The sequence below is a fragment of the Perognathus longimembris genome, chromosome 1 (assembly GCF_023159225.1).
Source record: "Perognathus longimembris pacificus isolate PPM17 chromosome 1, ASM2315922v1, whole genome shotgun sequence".
In the NCBI taxonomy this organism is placed as follows: Eukaryota; Metazoa; Chordata; class Mammalia; order Rodentia; family Heteromyidae; genus Perognathus; species Perognathus longimembris.
The window spans coordinates 68,785,930-68,803,756 of NC_063161.1; the positions used below are offsets into that span (position 1 = coordinate 68,785,930).

The following is a 17,827-nucleotide window of genomic DNA, read 5'->3' on the forward strand; positions in this document are numbered from 1 at the left end:
CGAGTTGTGCCCTCAGAGTCCCAGGGAGGTCTTGTCACAGCAGTACCCAAGCAGGTGCAGCCCTGGGCAAAGACAAGACACTCAGCCAACACCAGCATGTAAATTTTTTTAAACAATTTATTAGTCTTATTTCCCAGTAAAATAGTCACATAATGTCAAAAGAATGGAATGACAGAGATAGAGCCGACTACCTTTAATTCCACATAAATATTGAAAATCTAAAAACCTCAGGCGATCATCAGACTGAGTAGAAATGGATCTTCATAGCAGGTATTGCTTTACTACGTCATGAGTACAGTCAGTAAGAGGACCAGTAACTGGCAGTGGTGACAGAAGGCCGGCCCTCAATCCAGGAAGAAGATGTTGTTGAACTGTGTGGCACAGAGCTTCTTCACCTCCTCTGCAGAGAGAGTACAGTGCGCGTGAGCAACGCCGGGCACGTGGGGCACACTACCTATGGGTGGCAAGAAGTGCTGACACTCTTCCTGACCCCAAGTTCCAGAAGTCTAAGCAAGAAATGGGTAATGATTGAGAGTCTGGGGGAAGAAACATACCTGACAAACTCAGGAGACCTCCATGCCCCCAACACACAAAAGCACTGCTACTGTGGGCAAGAACCCGTCAGCACTTGTGATCACAGCAATCTCAGAGAACTCCAGTCAAGACATAGTTCATCTGGACAAAGCTAGTGGGCCAGCAGGAAGACCCTGGCTGCAACCTTGAGCTGCAGATCAAGTGCTCCACAGAAGCATCATGGCCTGGATTTTAGAAAGTCCCACCTACAATCAGGTACCTATGGGGCTGGATGTGGCGAATCCTGCATGGAATCATAGCTACTCAGGCGGCAGAGGTAGAATCTTGGTTTGAGGCTGGTCAAGGCAATGGCATAAGACCCTATTTGAAAAACACTAAAAAATCAAGTTGGTGGGGTGGCTCAACTAGTAGAACACTTGTCTAGCCATGTGTAAATCCCTGAGTTCAAGCCCCAGCACCACCAAAACCAATCACCATTCAGGCTTGTGCTGACTGACGTTTTCAAGGCATATAACTACCGATATAAGAATTATAATAAAAAGATTTAATAAGCCCTGGGAGATAAAAAAGCAAGCAAGCCTTGACTGCTCAACATCCCTGTCAGTCTGGATTTGGCTTGTGTCTCTCTGTGGTGCTTGGCTTCGGGTCTAAACTAGCAATGACGCCCAGACACAGGCACTGCCCTTGCTTTGGGGAGACAGTCACCAGCACCCAAAAGCTCCTGGGGTATGCACAGAGGGCTGCTTCACCACTATGTCTGAACTCTTGTGCACATCGAAGGTGAGCTCTTCTCCGATATAGAAAAGATTTTTTTTTTCTCAAGGCCTGGGCACTGTCCCTGAGCTTCTTTGGCTCAAGGCTAGCATTCTTATCACTTGAGCCACAGCTCCACTTCTGATTTTTTTGGTAATTTATTGGAGAGAAGAGTGTCATGCATGGACTTTCCTGCCCAGGCTGGCTTGGAACCTTGATCCTCAGCTAGGATTAGAGGCATGAGCCACCAGTGCCCAGTTAGGAGATTTTTATACATAGCTTATAAACCGAAACCATGGTGGTTTTGTTTTGTTTTCTGTTTAAGGCTGGGTCTGCTGACCCCAAATTTGGGCCCTCCTGCCCCATGTCCTGCCTACGTGTGCACAGGTGTGCACCCTGGGGAAGCTAGTTTTGAGCCACAAGTTCCCCTGCTACAGGACAGGAATGTCCAAATGGAGCTCTGCTGACACCTTGCCAGGCACCATCTGTCCCATACACCATGTTTACCATGTCCAGGAGCTTTTGGTAGTAGTGGCACTGACATTTTACTGAAATCCACCAAATCCTAGTTACCATTGACTTCGATCAGGTTTGCATTCTTCTGATTCAAAATCACATAGAGCTCCCGCTGATCCGACTTCTTCCCCACGACCCAGTAATCGCTCATGGCTTTCACGATGATCTCTTCGTCTTCATCCGTTCTGCAAAACAAGTTTCAGAACAACAGCAGTGTGGGAGAGGCACGTTGTGCCCATGAAGCGGCTGTGTATGTGTACTGGGGCTCCAACTCAGGACTTGCACTCTTGCTTTTTTTTTTTTTTGTTATTGTTGTTCCAGGCACACACTCTACCACTTGAGCTATGGCTCTCCTTCTAACTTTTTGCTGGTTAAGTGGAGGTAAGAATCTACCAGATCTGCCTGTTTGGGCTGGCTTTGAACCTTGGTCCTTAGATCTGTCTCTTGAGTAGCTAAGATGACAAGGGTGAGCTACCAGCACCTAGCTTGGGTCACTTCAGTTTTAGAGACAATTCCTTTAATATCTCTTCTCCAAGAAAGAGGGCAGCTAGAGTTACCTAGTGAAATCACTGTTGATATCACCCAGAATCTTCATTAAGTCAGGATGAACGGACGTCAGAGACACGCTGGGTGTTTTCCTCATGTGAATTGTGCTCTTCTCTGCTAAATTCATGTGGTTGAAGTAGATGAACTTAAACTGGGGCTCCTTCTCAGACCTGTCAGAACATGTCATTAAGATGGCAGCATTCAGCTTCTGGTTTTGGATCAGGATATGGGCAAAGGCATGGCTTAACATCATGTCCAGCTGTGAAGGTAGCAAAAAGCCACCCCTTAAGCAGCCCAAGGAGATGGGTGAGGAAGACATGGCCCCAAGCAGATGCAGAAAGAGGGGAGGAAGAAACTCAAGGGGCTGCAAGCGAAGGCCCAGGGGAAGGGGAAGGGACAAACATCTGGCCACAGGTGGAATGAAGAACTCTGGCAAAAAAAATAAGCTGCTCCTTGTCCCTGAGATGATGATGACCCTTGATTCCATTTCCATTAAACATGTGGATTTCCTGCATCACATCTCTGCCACCTAAATGAAGGTTTGTCTAGGATTCTATGGGCATTAAGAACAACCTTTGGAAAGCACACTCCTGCAGTGGCTAAGTCTCTAGTCCACTGCCACCTCACCTGTAAATATAAAGTAAACCTGCCTAGATTCCTGCCAGAGTCTGCTCCTTGTTCAACTCTTGTATTGTGTATCATCTTGAAAGTAAACCAACAACAACAACAACAAAAAAAAACCAAAACGATGGCAGCATTCATTTAGAACAATCCTCATCCAGGAAGCCCACATAGCTACACCAGAAACCGGAAACTTCCCAGTTAGGACCCTAAGTGCTCAACCACTGCCTTCCAGTGCTGGAGCCCGGCATCCACTCAGCCGCGCTTTCCCAGATCTCCTTCACACTATGTGATAGTAAAAGCAGAGTGCTTTGTAATGGCAGTCACTTGGTTATCTGCTGACTTAAAAAAATACAAGTGAGGGCTGGAGGCATGGCTCAGTGTTGTGTAAAAGTGCCAGCCTAGAAAGTTTGAAGCCCCGAGAATAAACACTAATACCACCAACCAGAAACCAAAACCAAATGTGCTTTGTGTAGTATCATGACAAGCCAGCAGAGCCCTGCAGGCCCGCCTGGCCCTGTTGTACATGGTGTTCAGGGCCAGCTATGGCTGTTTTCAAGCATCAATGACAGCCAAGCAGCTGCAGAGCCCACAAAGTCTAGGCCCTTTGCAGCAAAGGCTTGCTGCCCCAGTGCTGGGATCACCAAGGAGCTCCCCTCAGACTGTTCAGTCCCAACCAGGACTCACAGCTCAAAGCAGCAACTTCTCCCCATTAACCCAGCCCCACCCGTCACGTGGACAATGTAGGCTCTCGCTTGCCCCTCCCAAGAGGTATGGCAAGGTGACCCCAGTCTGACAGGAAGCAGAAGCAGTACAAACCCAGATATCCTCTTGTTGATATTGAACTGCTCGCAAATGTCTGATGCCAACACAGTGAGTTGAGGCCCCACAATGCTGTCCAGTCTCCGGCAGAAGTCCAAAGTGAGCTGTGTGGAGGCTGAGGAGGAAGACAGGACAGCACGCAGTGACCGTCACAGGCCTGGCCGGGGCCCAGCCCCCCTGCTCTCCCAGCACTTAAGACTGGCCCGGCTCCATCACTTCAGACAGACAGTACCCCCTGTGAGCATGGCTTATGTGGCTGTGCACCAGGCAGACTGCAGAAGGTCAAGTCCAGCACTTGGGCTCCAGCTTTCACACATAGGACATTCAGCACCATGTCCCTCTGGGAGCCAGCACCACCACCCACCAAGCCTGCACCAGGGGGGTTCAGGGTGCCAACAAGGGAAGGCCAGGCCTCTGTGGTGTGGGCATTTGTGTGGCCCTGTGTCCTGGGACAGCAGTCTAGCACCTAACAATTTTAGAGTCTGCGGCAAAGTACCAGCCGGGTCAGGCTGCACCCACCTTGGATCATAAAGCACACGGCTGCGCTCATGGCCTGGGGAGAACAAAGCAGAGATTAACAGGCGGCCCAGAAAGGAGTGGGCTGCTACAGCCATCTCCCTTAAGTCCTGATCTGAACTAGGGGACACCAAGGAAGGACCAGTCCAGTCATGAGTATGTGGATGGAAGCACTTATGATTTAAAACCATCTAGAAGATAACTGCACAAGGACAGGAAAGACTAGCATCTTGTTAATTAGCTCTGTGATGGGGACAAGGGACTCATTGATGCATTTGATAATTTCAATGAATACAACTGAAAAAAACACCACAGCCAGCTGCCATCACATCGCCATTCATTTTAACAAGTGACTGGTTAGGATATTAGTAACAACACCCACGGGGTGCCACTGGTTCACAGCTGTCATCCCAGCTGTTCAGGAGGCCGAGATCTAAGGACTGCAGTTCAAAGCCAGCCAGGGAAGAAAAGTCTGTGAGACTCTTATCTCTAGTGAACCACCAGAAAAATGGAAGCAGAGCTGTGGCTCAAAGTGGTAGGGCGCTAGCCTTGAGGAAAAGAGCTTAGGAACAGCGCCCGAGCCCTGCGTTCAAGACCACAAAGGGAAAGTAACAGCATCTAATACCACAAATCAACAACCAAGATGTTGGAGTTAAAGATTAGACTGAAGCTGAGTGCCAGTGGCTCACACCTGTAATCCTAATTACTCAGAAGGCTGAGACTGGAGGATCACAGTTCAAAGCCAGCCTGGACAGGAAAGCTAATAATGAGGAATGAACACAACACTCTTGACTTTACCAGGAGACTATGAAAACCTGTATACTAACAAACCAAGGAACTTCAGGAAACAGAAATTCCTATAAAGATACAAACTACAGACACTGCTTCTTTTTTTTTTTTTTTTTTTGGCCAGTCCTGGGGCTTGAACTCAGGGCCTGAGCACTGTCCCTGGCTTCTTTTTGCTCAAGGCTAGCACTCTGCCCACTTGAGCCACAGCGCCACTTCTGGCCGTTTTCTGTATATGTGGTGCTGGGGAATCGAACCCAGGGCCTCATGTATACAAGGCAAGCACTCTTGCCACTAGGCCATATTCCCAGCCCCAGACATTGCTTCTTGAAGAAACAAAATCAAGATAGACCTATAGCAAGCTGGGAAGGTCATCTGTCTGTCTAGTCTATACATTGTGGTAAAGTATTAGCCTAGTATATGCAAGGCTCTGCATTCAATCCCAATGCTACAGAATGAGACAGTAAACACTTTTCACAAAGAAAGGCCTACATACAAAATTTACAACTGTGCATTTTATCCAATGTTTGAAGAATTAATTATACCAAGTCTTCCAAAAAATCGGACAAAAGGGCATACTTCTGAACTCATTCCATCACTCAGGTTTGCTGCTGTCCCAAAAGCAGACAATGATAACACAAGAAAGAAAATGACAGGTCACAGGCTTGCTGCCAGAGCCCCTGCAGTATCAGCCCCACCTCTGAGGGGCTGGAGAGGCAGGCCAGCCATGTGGGGCCAGCTCTGTCTGTGGCCAATAAAAACTCAGGCCATGGAGGCTCAGGGGCCTCCTCCCTGGAGATGGTATCCACACATCTCCATATCTGCAGGAGCTGCACAGGACTCTGTGAGGACAAGAGATAGCCAGTGGCTCCACACGTGACTCTCCCTGGGGCTGCTTTGTTGTACTCTTGTACTGTGAGCAGCTGTAATTACAGCTGAATGTAAAGGGTTTTGGTGCTGTTCCTGGGGCTTGAACTCAGGACCTGGGGTGCTGTCCTGAGCTCCCACTTCTGACCTTTTTTGGTAGTTAACTTGCATCTGGCGTTGAACTGCGATCCTCAGATCTCAGCCTCCTGAGTAGCTAGGATGACAGCGTGAGCCACTGGCACCTGGCTACGTTTTGTTTGTGAAGTGCCCAGTCTTCTTTCTTGTATCAAAACTGACATTTGAAGAAAACCGGAGCCGGGCACCCGTGGTGCTGGAAGCACACCTTCCCCTCCAGAGCAGCATCCATCTGGACGCTGACAATGGGAATACCACTGTCTTTCCAAGAGACACTGAAGAGGGTTGCCTACACCCAAAGGGACCCATGCAAGATTTACTTTACTAGTGGATCTGTAACACCAGAGGGGAAAAACAGTTGTTACCTTATAAACAATTAAATGGAGCTCTTCATAAGTGTCATCTGTATTTACAAAGATTTTGGGGAATCTGCATTTTGCTTCTGGATCATTAAGGTTCAAAGGTCCAGTAAGAAATCTTGAAAGTAAATACAGAGATGACTCAACTCAAAAGGTAAATTATAAACAGGACTATACAATCAGAATGCATTCCTAACCAAAAGACATCAATATCTGTTGACACTCTGGCTATTTGCTCAACTCTAGTCAGAGTATGATAAAGAAACTAAGTCCATGGGAAACAATGAATTCGCCTAGTGGATTATTGCTAGTCTGAGAGCACAAGGCAATTCAATGTTTATGATTCCATTTTTTACTGAAGATGAGGGAAAACAACACTGGAAAATCAAAGAACAAGGTCCTACCTTCCGTAGTGCTGAAGATTTCCTGGCATTTCCGCCCTTACAGGGGAATCCCTTCCTGCCAACTGCAGACACATTAATGTGGAGAAATAACACATTAGATATTTATATTCATCACTGACAAAGAGCATTCCTGTCTGCTGGTTGTCTCTATGTGCAATAGTGCTGTATATGTTTCCTATGTTCCTCCATGCCCTCTCAAAAAGGGTGACTGAAGTACATGAAGAACTAGATAGAGTGATTTTAACCATGATTGTCATAACCACACCCTCCCCTAACCCCACAACTAATGCAGTTGCTTCTGAGTTACTGAGCCAAACACAGTGGCTCACATCTGTAATCTGAGCTACTTGGGAGGCTGAGATCAAGAGAAATGTGTTTTGAGGCCCGCCCAGGCTTTTTTTTAAAGAGTCCATATAACTCCATCTCAATAGAAAGCAGCTGGGAGTGGTGGTGCATGTCTGTCGTCCTAGCTGTGATGGTACATCTCAAATAGGTAGTTCCTAGTCCAGGTATATGTGTGGGCAGGAAATGACAGCCTATATATATATTACAAAAAAGGGTTGAAGGCATGTTATTAGACAGTAGCACTGAAAAACATGTGTGCCAGCTTGTCTCCAGTTAGCTGGGCTGTTTTTAATTAACTTTTTTTTTTGGTGCTAGTCCTGGGGCTTGAACTCAGGACCTGCTGTCCCTCAGCTCTTTTGCTCAAGACTAGTACTCTACCAGTTGAGCCACAGCTCCACTTCTAGCTTTTTGGTAGTTTTAGAGGTAAGAGTCTCACATTTTTCTGCCCAGGCTGGCTTTGAACCACGATCCTCAGATCTCAGCCTCTTCAGTAGCTAGGATTATAGCTGTGACCCACCAGTGCCCAGCAGCAAAGGGATATTTTGTTGTTGTTGTTGTTTTTGCCAGTTCTGGGGCTTGAATTCAGGACCTGGCTTCTTTTTGCTCAAGGCTAGCACTATGCCACTTGAGCCACAGTGCCACTTCTGGCCTTTTCTATATATGTGGTGCTGAGGATTCAAACTCAGGGCTTCATGTACATGAGGCAAGCACTCTTGCCACTAGGCCATATTCCCAGCCCTGGATAGGTACTTTTTAAAGGTACAAAATGGCTGCTGAGCAAGCATGAGGCCCTGAGTTTAAACCCTAGTACCACCACTGGAAAAAGTCACTGAAATTCCCCACACAGCATGTCAGTTAACGTTGCCTGACACCAGCTCAGGGGGAATGTCATCGTCCAGCTTCCTACCTGTGGAGACTGATAGCACAGTGTGCTAAGTCACGCAGCTCTTAGACAGTCACAAGGCAAAAACAAGACTTAGGTATCAGTCTCCGCCTTAGCCTATGTTTACAGGGCACAGCCTACCTCAGGTTCAATGTGCCTGGGAAACAGAGAGGTGGTGAGATACTTGTATAAAATCCTCATGTCGTCTTGTTCTAATCCACTCCTGAAATATCAGAAAAGTATGCAGTGAATAGCCTGGAACTGTCTTCTGGTCTCACTCTGTGCCACAGCCCACCATCTTGCTTTATATCACATGGAGAGACCCACCACACCCCTGGACCGGAAGCCCAGAAGGGAACAAATCAAACCCAGGGGTAGGAGCAGCACTTGGTCCTGCAGTGCCTGGGGATAGTATTTATCTGCCATCCGGAATCCCAGCACTTCTGATTCTTGGGCTGATTGCAAGCAGGACTATTTGGGAACCTGGAAATATATGCCACACTTCAGCAGTAGATGTGTTCTGGCCTCCACCACAACACCACATTCTGGAAAAATATTGCTGTGTGGTAGAGGGAATTAATTGGATCCTTGGTCTCATAAATGTACTTGGGTTTTTAAATCCTGGATCCCAGTATAGATTTAAAAAAAAAAAAAAAAAGGAGGAAGACAAAGCCAGGCCTAGTGGTATACACTTAATAAACCCGGCACTCAGGAGGCTGAAGCAGGAAGACAAAGTTGGAAGCTAGTTGGGCTACATAGTGAGGCTCTGTTCCCCTGAACCACAACACACACCCCAACCCCTCCCCACCAAAATATCCTCAAAGACATGGGTTTAAAAATACACTGTGGTCATCTTAAATATTAAAACCACATGGGCTGGGAATATGGCCAAGTGGTAGAGTGCTTGCCTCGTGTACATGAAGCCCTCTGTTCAATTCCTCAGCACCACATATATAGAAAAAGCCAGAAGTGGAACTGTGGCTGAAGTGGTAGAGTGCTAGCCTTGCGCAAAAAGAAACCAGGGACAATGCTCAGCCCTGAGTTCAAGCCCCAGGACTGGCAAAAAAAAAAAAAAAGCACAAAAAAAAACAAACACCCACAAACACAATGACAAGAACCCCTCCCCAAACCTAGCTTCTTCAAGGGCCAGGCACAATTGCTTACACTTGTAATTAACAGCTGAGAATTAACCAAAACCAAGCTAAAGCTGTAAGTCACAGGCGTGGTGACCATGCCTGTGATCCTAGCTTCAAGGGAGGCTGTACATAGTAGGATCAAAGTCATGACAAAAAATATCAGACTCTACCTGAAAAAATAAATAAAGCAAAAAAAAAAAAAAAAGGCTATGAGTGTGACTCAAGTGGAAGAGCACCTGCCTAGCAAGTGCCAAGGCCCCAAGTTCAATCCCCAGCATTGCTAAAAAAAAATCTGTTGTATGAAAATGATGCTTTCCATATTTATCAGTTCCTTGAATGTTTTTGGAAAATACTAAAATAAAAATAGAATTCCTAAACCCAATGTGATAGGGACAGTCACTCGGCCCTTATGAAACAATTTTAAACTCCACTGCTGGGGAAGTTTCTCATCACCTGTCTTGAGTAGTCCTGTAGAAGTTGCCTGCCCGTCCCCACCTAGGTTCTGTCTCCCAGGCCATGCTGGGTATGTGTCTCCCCACACACCCTCAACATGAGCTTCGGTGCACCTACCAGATGAGCTGGTCATTATAGAGAAATGCAGTGTATTTCACCACATTCAGGCTTTCCTCCATTCTATTAATGAAGGACTGGATTTTCAAGTAAGTCATTTTATCCAATGGGAAGAAGCTGATCCCACCAAAAATGTCAAGCAGGTCACATGACTGCAAGTGGAGTGTTTGCAAATACTGCAGAAAAAAAAAAAACAAGACACAAAACTTACTAATTCAATACAGTATTCTGACAGCTGAGAATGCTCTGTTAGACTAATATCTAAGAGACACTTACATACAAAGAGCATATAAGACCGAGCAATGAGTAAATGGACTAAAAAGGCACACTAATTTAAAAAATACAAAGATCAGTTAAGGCCAGACCAGGCAAAAAAGTTAGCAAGACTTCAAGGAACAAGCCAGGCATGGTGGTTTATGCATGTAGTCACAGCAGTGTGGGAGGCATAGGTAGGGTGTTCTTTTGTTAGGCTGGCCCTGGGGGGTGGGGGGGGGAATGAGATCCCACTTGAAAATAGTTAAAAAGCAAAACAAAGGGCTGTGGTGAGGTGGCTTGAGTGGCATAGCACCTGCCTGGGAAGTGCTAGACTAGAGCTTAAACTCTAATACAGCAAGAGGGGAAAATGTCTCATCAAACTCCGCTCACCCAGTGCGCTTTGCCTTTAAATACTTAAGGCATCCATCCTACTAGGGCTCCTCAGCAACCCATACAGTATCAAAGAGTCAGCACCAGACTGTCTAGAACCACTGAGGTAAATGGAAGATGAAACAATGTTCAAAACTAGGACAGTGGTATGGCTCAGAAGAGCACTTGTCTAGCTCGCCAAAGCCCTAGGTCTGACCTACGTCCAGCACCAAAGCAATAAAAAGGGTAGAAAGAAATTCAAAAACACACAGGAAAATATTTCAGGGAAAAAGTAAATTATGAGAATTACGAGGTTGACAGGGAGGCGATAACATATGCTAAATTCAATTTACAAGGACATTTTCACTGGGACAGATAATCACATTAGCAACCAGCAATGTGACAGTCTATGTCACACTCAGCAAATGCTTTCTCCCTTTTCTTGGTGGTGGTGGGTATGGAGATTAAACTCATTTAGGCCTCTCGGGCTTGGTAGGCATGTGCACTACCACTTGAGCCATGCCCCTAGGCTTTTTGTTGTTTGCTTTACTCTGTTTTTTCAGGAATAGTCTCAAACTTTTGCCTGATCTGGCCCTAGACTAGATCTTCCTATCTCTACCTCCCATGCAGCTGGGAATACAGGTGTGTACTACCATGCCAGCTCCAAAAGCTTTTTTCCTTGGGTCAGTGGAGATTATCCCTATTTAGAAAAAAGAACCAAACCCTAAGAATGTGGTTTAAGTTTTGTTCATCAGTATTTCACCACACAGTAGGACTGACCACTTTTGAGTTGGTAATCCACATGGATGACAGGCTGGGGAGGACAAACCCAAAGACGGCTCCAGGAGTATGAGGAAGAGGCAGGATGCCCTGTTCCTTATTAAGGTTGGAAGAGAGCTGCCAGAGTGCAGGCTTGGAGAGTGCAGGCCTAGAGAGCGCTTCCACACTCTGATTTTGCCATAGGACTGCACAAGTTGTCTGCTACTTACTAGTCGTAGGGTTCTATATATGAAAAGCAAGCTTGAACGCACTGCTGTTTCTCCCAGAGTACTTCTTTCCAGTGTCCAGGATGGAGCCTGGGGCCATGTGCATGGCAGGTGAGCACCCTACCACAGAGCACACCTCCATCTGCACTCCCCTCCTCTAAACATGTGTGAATGCTACCAAAGGATGGATAAAATGCAGAGTACTTACCCGATGGAAGAATTTCTCTAATCTTTCTTTTAGAAGCTTGACACCTCCATCTTCCATGGCTTTCAGAAATGTTCCATTGAAAAGCTAATGGCGTAAAATACCATGCAACAAGTCAATTTCCTAGTATGACAAGCTCTTTTCCTTTTAATTTATTCAGTTCAGGACCACCCCCCCCCCTCCAGGTTCCTTTTAAATAGAAGAAATACTTAAGTGAAAAAGCCCCAGTTATAAAAATAAGTAAAAAAAAAATACACTATTAAGTGACATTGTCATTTTTACAAAATTTCTACTGGTTCTGTTTTTCTTGTTTTTTGAGACGGGAGTCTCATCATGTTGCTCAGGCCAGTCTTGAACTCCTAGGCTCAAGTGTTCCTCCTGCCTTGGCCTCCTGAATAGCTGGGACTACTGGAGCATGTATCACCAGGCTCAGTGAGATGTGATTTTATTATAGATTTTTAAACCAAGAACTAAGTTTCTCTTTTTTTTTTTTTTTTTTTTTTTGCCAGTCCTGGGGCTTGGACTCAGGGCCTGAGCACTGTCCCTGGCTTCTTTTTGCTCAAGGCTAGCACTCTGCCACTTGAGCCACAGCGCCACTTCTGGCCGTTTTCTGTATATGTGGTGCTGGAGAATTGAACTGAGGGCCTCATGTGTACGAGGCAGGCACTCTTGCCACAAGGCCATATCCCCAGCCCCCTAAGTTTCTCTTTACAGAAGAAATATCACCAATCTCTCCCCTCCTCCCACCAGTCCTGGGGCTTGAACTCAGGGCCTGGGCACTGTCCCTGAGTTTATTTTGCTCAAGGCTAGCACTCTACTACTTGAGCCACAGTGCCACTTCTGGCCTTTTCTGTTTATGTGGTATTGACAATCGAACCCAGGGCTTCATGCATACTAGACAAGCACTCTACCTCTACACCACATTCTCAGCCCTTACCAAGCTCTTTAAATCATCAAAATATCTGCAGCCTAGGTGCTCCTTAAGGACACAGGCTTGTTGAGATGTGTTCCTAATACAAGACTGTGAACAACCTATGCACAACCCTCACTACCTATTTCCAGTGCTTCATTATTTTCTCCCCCAACAGTCACTTCATAATCATTTAAGAATTACTTTGGGGGCTGGGAATATGGCCTAGTGGTAGAATGCTTGCCTTGTATATGTAAAGCCCTGGGTTCGATTCCTTAGTACCACATACCAAAGCCAGAAGTGGCGCTGTGGCTCAAGTGGTAGAGTGCTAGCTTTGAGCAAAAAAGAAGCCAGGGACAGTGCTCAGGCCCTGAGTACAAGCCCTAGGACTGGCAAAAAAGAATTATTTTTGTGTGTATGTGCCAGTATCAGGGCTTGAACCCAGGGCCTTGTGCTCTCTCTCAGCTTTCTTGTTTATGGCTGGCACTCTACTACTTGAGTCACATGTCCAGTTGGTCATTTTGCAGACAGTTTCATGGACTTTTCTGCCCAACTTATTCTTCCCATCTTTACTTTGCTTTTCAATTATAGGATTCCTAACAATCTACAAAATTTGGCTTGAAACTTCTGCCCCCCACCCCCACCACTACACCCAGATTTTGGCCTTCTGAGTAGCTAGGAGTACAGGTATGAACTAGTGAGGAATTACTTTTTTTTTCATATCAGTCCTGAGGCTTGAATTTGGGCCTGGACACTGTCCTTGAGCTTCTCTGGCTCAAGGCTAGCACTCTACCACTAGAGCCACAGTGCCACTTCGAGTTTTTAGGTGATTAACTGGAGATAAGAGATTCACAGATTTTCCTGCCCACAGTGGCTTCAAACGCTGATGGCTCAGATCTCAGCCTCCTGAGTGGCTAGGATCATAGGTGTGAGCCACCAGCACCCAGTGAAGAATTACTTTTAGCCAATGACTGAACTGGTAAAGGGAGAGAGGCCAAAGTGGGGACTGCACAGTATTTTAGTTTTTAAAAATGTCATACCTGGGGCTGGGGATATGGCCTAGTGGCAAGAGTGCCTGCCTCATATACATGAGGCCCTGGGTTTGATTCCCCAGCACCACATATACAGAAAATGGCCAGAAGTGGCTCTGCAGCTCAAGTGGCAGAGTGCTAGCCTTGAGCAAAAAAAAGCCAGGGACAGTGCTCAGGCCCTGAGTCCGAGTCCAAGGCCCAGGACTGGCAAAAAAAAAAAAAAGTCATACCTACCTTGTACATACTGTAGCACTGCTGCAGCACTGAGCTGTAGACCTTGTCCTACAAACAAGAAAACAAAGCAATGTGACAATTATAAATGTGGTCCTGGAATAGTTGTGTGTTGGAAGAAGTGATATTAAGTAAACTCAAACATACAAAACCACATAAGCCTAATTTTAGAAGGGCATTCCACACAGATGAACAAAAAATAGAAGGAATTAGTGAGATGGGGCCAATGCACATAAGAAGACTGCATTCATGTAAACAATAAACAGAGAACCATCCTATGCCCTCCAAGAAACTTCTGTGAAAGCCACCAAGTCTACAGCTAAGCCATTCTACATATCCAGGACATGTTTTCCTAAAATGATGAAATAAAAATGACACATTACCAACAGTTCTTCCTCCTGGTATTCAACAACTGCTTTCCCATCTTTACTTTGCTTTTCAATGATAGGATTTCGAACAACCTACAAAGTTTGATAAACTGAAATTATACAATAAATTGATTATGTTTTTGATATTGACTTAATTTAAAACATTTGGGGTAGGGGAAATGTAGCTTAGTAGTAGTAGTATTTCTAGCATGCTTGAGTTCCTGAGTTTAATTCCCAGCAGCATATAAAAATACATAAATAAAATCTGCACATGTTATGACATCAGAAACACAATTTCTTACAACATCCCTAAGAACAAACCCACAGGACAGGAACTTGATTTTTACATCTCAATTATACCATAATTCCCAACAACAAATATCAACTTCAAACAAGATATACTGTGGGGCAAATACCATGACCATCCAGAAATTTTCTTCCGGCTCATTGAAGAATTGTCTGTTCTTCTGTGTGTGTAAAGATTTTGCAGGTTTTGATGGACTAAAGGTCCTAAAAAGAGTTCAAAGAACATGTCTGGAACAATTCTCTAGGTATAAATGACAAGAATGCACTGGGCTTTTACAAAAACACCTTTAAAGCATTACCTTGTAAACTGTACAATAGCTTCACACAATCCAACATTTCTAATCTTTTCATTCTTTTCTACTTCATTTGGATGATAAAACAAAATTTTATTTTCTTCCTAAAGCAGAATGAAACAAAACCACAACACCAACATAAGCATTTCTTCAATATCAGCGGTTCAAGGTATTTATGTTCACTCCTTCTGATTAAAAAAAAATTTAACATGGTGTGGGTGGCTCACACCTGTAATCCTAGCTACTTAGGAGGCTGAGATCTGAAGATCATTGTTTGAAGCCAGCTCAGGTAGGAAAGTATACAAGATTCTTAGCTCCAATTTAAATCACCGAAAAAGCTGTAGCGCTGTAGTGCAAGTAGTTGTATGCTAACCTTGAACAAAAGAAGCTCAAGGACAGTACCCAAGCAGAGTTCCAGCCTCAGGACTGGTGAGAGACAGAGTGAGAGAGATATTAGGATGGGGACTGGACATACTCAGGTGACAGAGCAGCTGACTAGCAAGCCATGAATTAAATCTCCAGCCTGGCAAGAAAATAATAAAGTAATAAAATATATTTGAAATAAGAAAACTAGTAATGATCACGTATAATTTTCACCCACAGGTCTGCAAGCTGTGATATACTAAACTACATTGTCTGTTGTATAGCTCTAAGAGAAATCTCTGCCTTTCTTCTGTGCTCATTTGTAATTCATCAATGCTTCCAAAAAAAAGTGTGTGTGCATGTACATTGGAATTTAGCTCTCCACGAATTAAATCCAACTGCTTCAGAGGCACATGGACAGCTTTTAACAGAACAGTGATTTGCTGGCAACTAAAATACAGCTTTGTACATCCTTTGAGGAAGTCACCATCCTAAACTTGGAACAAATTCCTGGAACTGTTTTATTTTGAAAAGAGAACACAGAAACAAACAACAACAAAACTTTCTGATCATGCTTTAAGCTTGCTTTTGTGTATGTATGCCAGTAATGGGACTTGAACTCAGGGTCTTTCTCTTTCAGTTTTTTCACTACAGGCTGAAGCCTTGATCCACTTGATCCACAATTCCACTTCTACTTTTTTTTTTTTTTTTGGTGGTGGTGAATTGGGGATAAGAGTCTCATGGACTTTCTTGCCGGGGCTGACTTCGAACCGTGATCTCTGCTTTCTGAGTAGGTAGGGTTAAAGGCGTAAGCCACCACTTGGTGCATGCAACTCCCAACACCAAAGCCAAGTTCAATTTTTAAGTCTCCAGAACTGATGCAAAGCAAAGACGCTCCGGGGGTGAAGACTGATTGACAGGGCGGCCTCCATCACCCGGGAGCTGGAGCCGCATCTGCCGGCCCTTCTGGTCCCTGCCGATGACCGACCTGGCTGGCGCACCCCGGGCCTACAGCGGACTGGTGCACTGCCCTGGAGCTCCAGGCAGAAGGAGTGACGCACCGAAAGCCCCTGGGGGGCATCGACGCTGAGCCAGCCGCCCTACGGCCCTCTTCCGCCCGGCCCGGCCCGGCCCGGCCCGGCCCGCGCACCTCTCCCTCGCGCGGCCCGAAGCGCGGGTTGTAGATGAAGAAGCTCAGCAGCGCCGGCGGAAACTGCTTCTCCTGGGCCGCCCAAGTCCCGGTCCCGGCCGCTGCCGCCGCCATCTCGGCCCGGCAGGCCCGGCCCTCCCCCGCCACCTCCAGAGCCGCCCTCTGCCGGCCTGACACCGCCGCCGTGGGGAAACCGCACTTCCGCGGTTGCCGACTGACCGGAAAAGGAAGACACAGAGCGGTGTCGCAACGTAATGCGTCCGGGTGAACCCCGTTCCCCTCTGTCTCCCGGGCTGTGGTGAGGAGTGAGGGAGTCGAGTGAGCAGATCGGTCACAAACGCCGCAATTGACCCTTTCCCCAGCCTCTCGGTTTGTGGCGTGGTTATTAGTCCCCAGTGGAAATTGCACTTTGAAACTTCAGGGGGACGAGGAGTGTACATCAAGTGCAATCATTTTTCAATAAATGATTTGCTGCTGTTATGGGGTCCCAGGAAGGAGATTCCCCTCCCCTCCAAGAGTCCACCACTCAGAGGCAGTCTCAAGCAAAAAGATGGGTTTATTGGGGAAGTAAAAAGCGAACTGCCGGGCCAGGGACGCAGCACAGACTCGGGAGCTGAAACTGCCACAGTGAAAAGCGGGCCGACCGGCCAGGGACACAGACGTTGGGACTGTTTTGTTTGCCAGTCCTGGGGCTTGGACACAGGGCCTGGGCACTGTCCCTGGCTTCTTTTTGCTCAAGGCTAGTAGTACTCTACCACTTGAGCCACAGCGCCACTTCTGGCTTTTTCTATATATGTGGTGCTGGGGAATGGAACCCAGGGCTTCATGTACGCTAGGCAAGCACTCTACCACTAGGCCACATTCCCAGCCCTCGAGCTGGGTTTTACAAAGGTAAAAGTGTAGCACAGATGTAGGGGATTGAGCAGGCAACAAACAAGTGAAGCAAGCGTGGCACAGATGTAGGAGGTTGATGCAGAGGGTAGAGTAAGCCATTGACAGAAGCAGAATCTTGGGGTCAGGTTGGCCTAATAATCAAGATGGAGTCAGCTCTACTCCCCTTAACATTTCCTACCTACAATAGTTGCCATTCCCCATCTTGACTTTACCAACCAGCTTCTTGTCCGTGGGTGAGTTTTGCCCAAAATGTATTGTTTAGACAGGGTGCTTGTGGCTCACACCTGTAACCTAGCTTATTCAGAAGCCTGAAGATTACAGTACCAGGACAGTTCAGGTGAGAAAGTTTACAGGAGTCCATTTCCAAAATGAGCAGCAAAAAGCCAAGCTGAAGACATGGGTCAGGTGGCAGAGCACAAGCTAAGCAAGCAGGAAGACCTGAACTTAGCACAGACCTGGAAAAATATACATATATATGCTTATATGCTTTAAGCAATAATTTAAAAAAATTAGGAAAGCAGAATTCTCCACCCTCACCCATATGTTTGTCTTCACAGTTGTTGTTTTTTTTTTTTTTCATAGAGACCTATGATATTTCAAATACAAACAGCTACCAGAGTTGATTGAGGGCACAGGAGTTAGAATGTAGACTGAAGCCTGTCAGTACCTTCCT

At 46.0% G+C, this 17,827-nt stretch overlaps 1 protein-coding gene across 1 annotated transcript; it reads right to left on the reverse strand.

Moving 5' to 3' along the window:
• Positions 1 to 178: 178 nt before the first annotated feature.
• Ccz1 (CCZ1 homolog, vacuolar protein trafficking and biogenesis associated) lies at positions 179 to 16,437 on the reverse strand. Its single transcript, XM_048367559.1, has 15 exons — positions 16,261 to 16,437; positions 14,754 to 14,851; positions 14,565 to 14,658; positions 14,164 to 14,241; positions 13,784 to 13,831; positions 11,612 to 11,695; positions 9,794 to 9,969; positions 8,229 to 8,310; positions 6,860 to 6,921; positions 6,462 to 6,573; positions 4,312 to 4,345; positions 3,790 to 3,907; positions 2,361 to 2,519; positions 1,861 to 1,988; positions 179 to 400 (listed from the first exon to the last, which is right to left on the reverse strand). Exons 1-15 carry the CDS (start codon positions 16,372 to 16,374, stop codon positions 345 to 347), a joined length of 1,443 nt encoding a protein of 480 aa, XP_048223516.1. The 5' UTR covers positions 16,375 to 16,437; the 3' UTR covers positions 179 to 344.
• Positions 16,438 to 17,827: the final 1,390 nt, after the last annotated feature.

What these genes read in the sequence shown, in the direction of transcription:
- Ccz1 (XM_048367559.1), bottom strand. Translation starts at nt 16,374, where the DNA reads ATGGCGGCGGCAGCGGCCGGGACCGGGACTTGGGCGGCCCAGGAGAAG. An exon ending in AATCTTCAGCACTACGGAAG is followed by an intron (nt 6,574 to 6,859) that starts GTAGGACCTTGT and finishes TTTACTTTCAAG; the next exon opens with ATTTCTTACTGGACCTTTGA. An exon ending in ATCAACAGTGATTTCACTAG is followed by an intron (nt 1,989 to 2,360) that starts GTAACTCTAGCT and finishes CTTGTTTTGCAG; the next exon opens with AACGGATGAAGACGAAGAGA.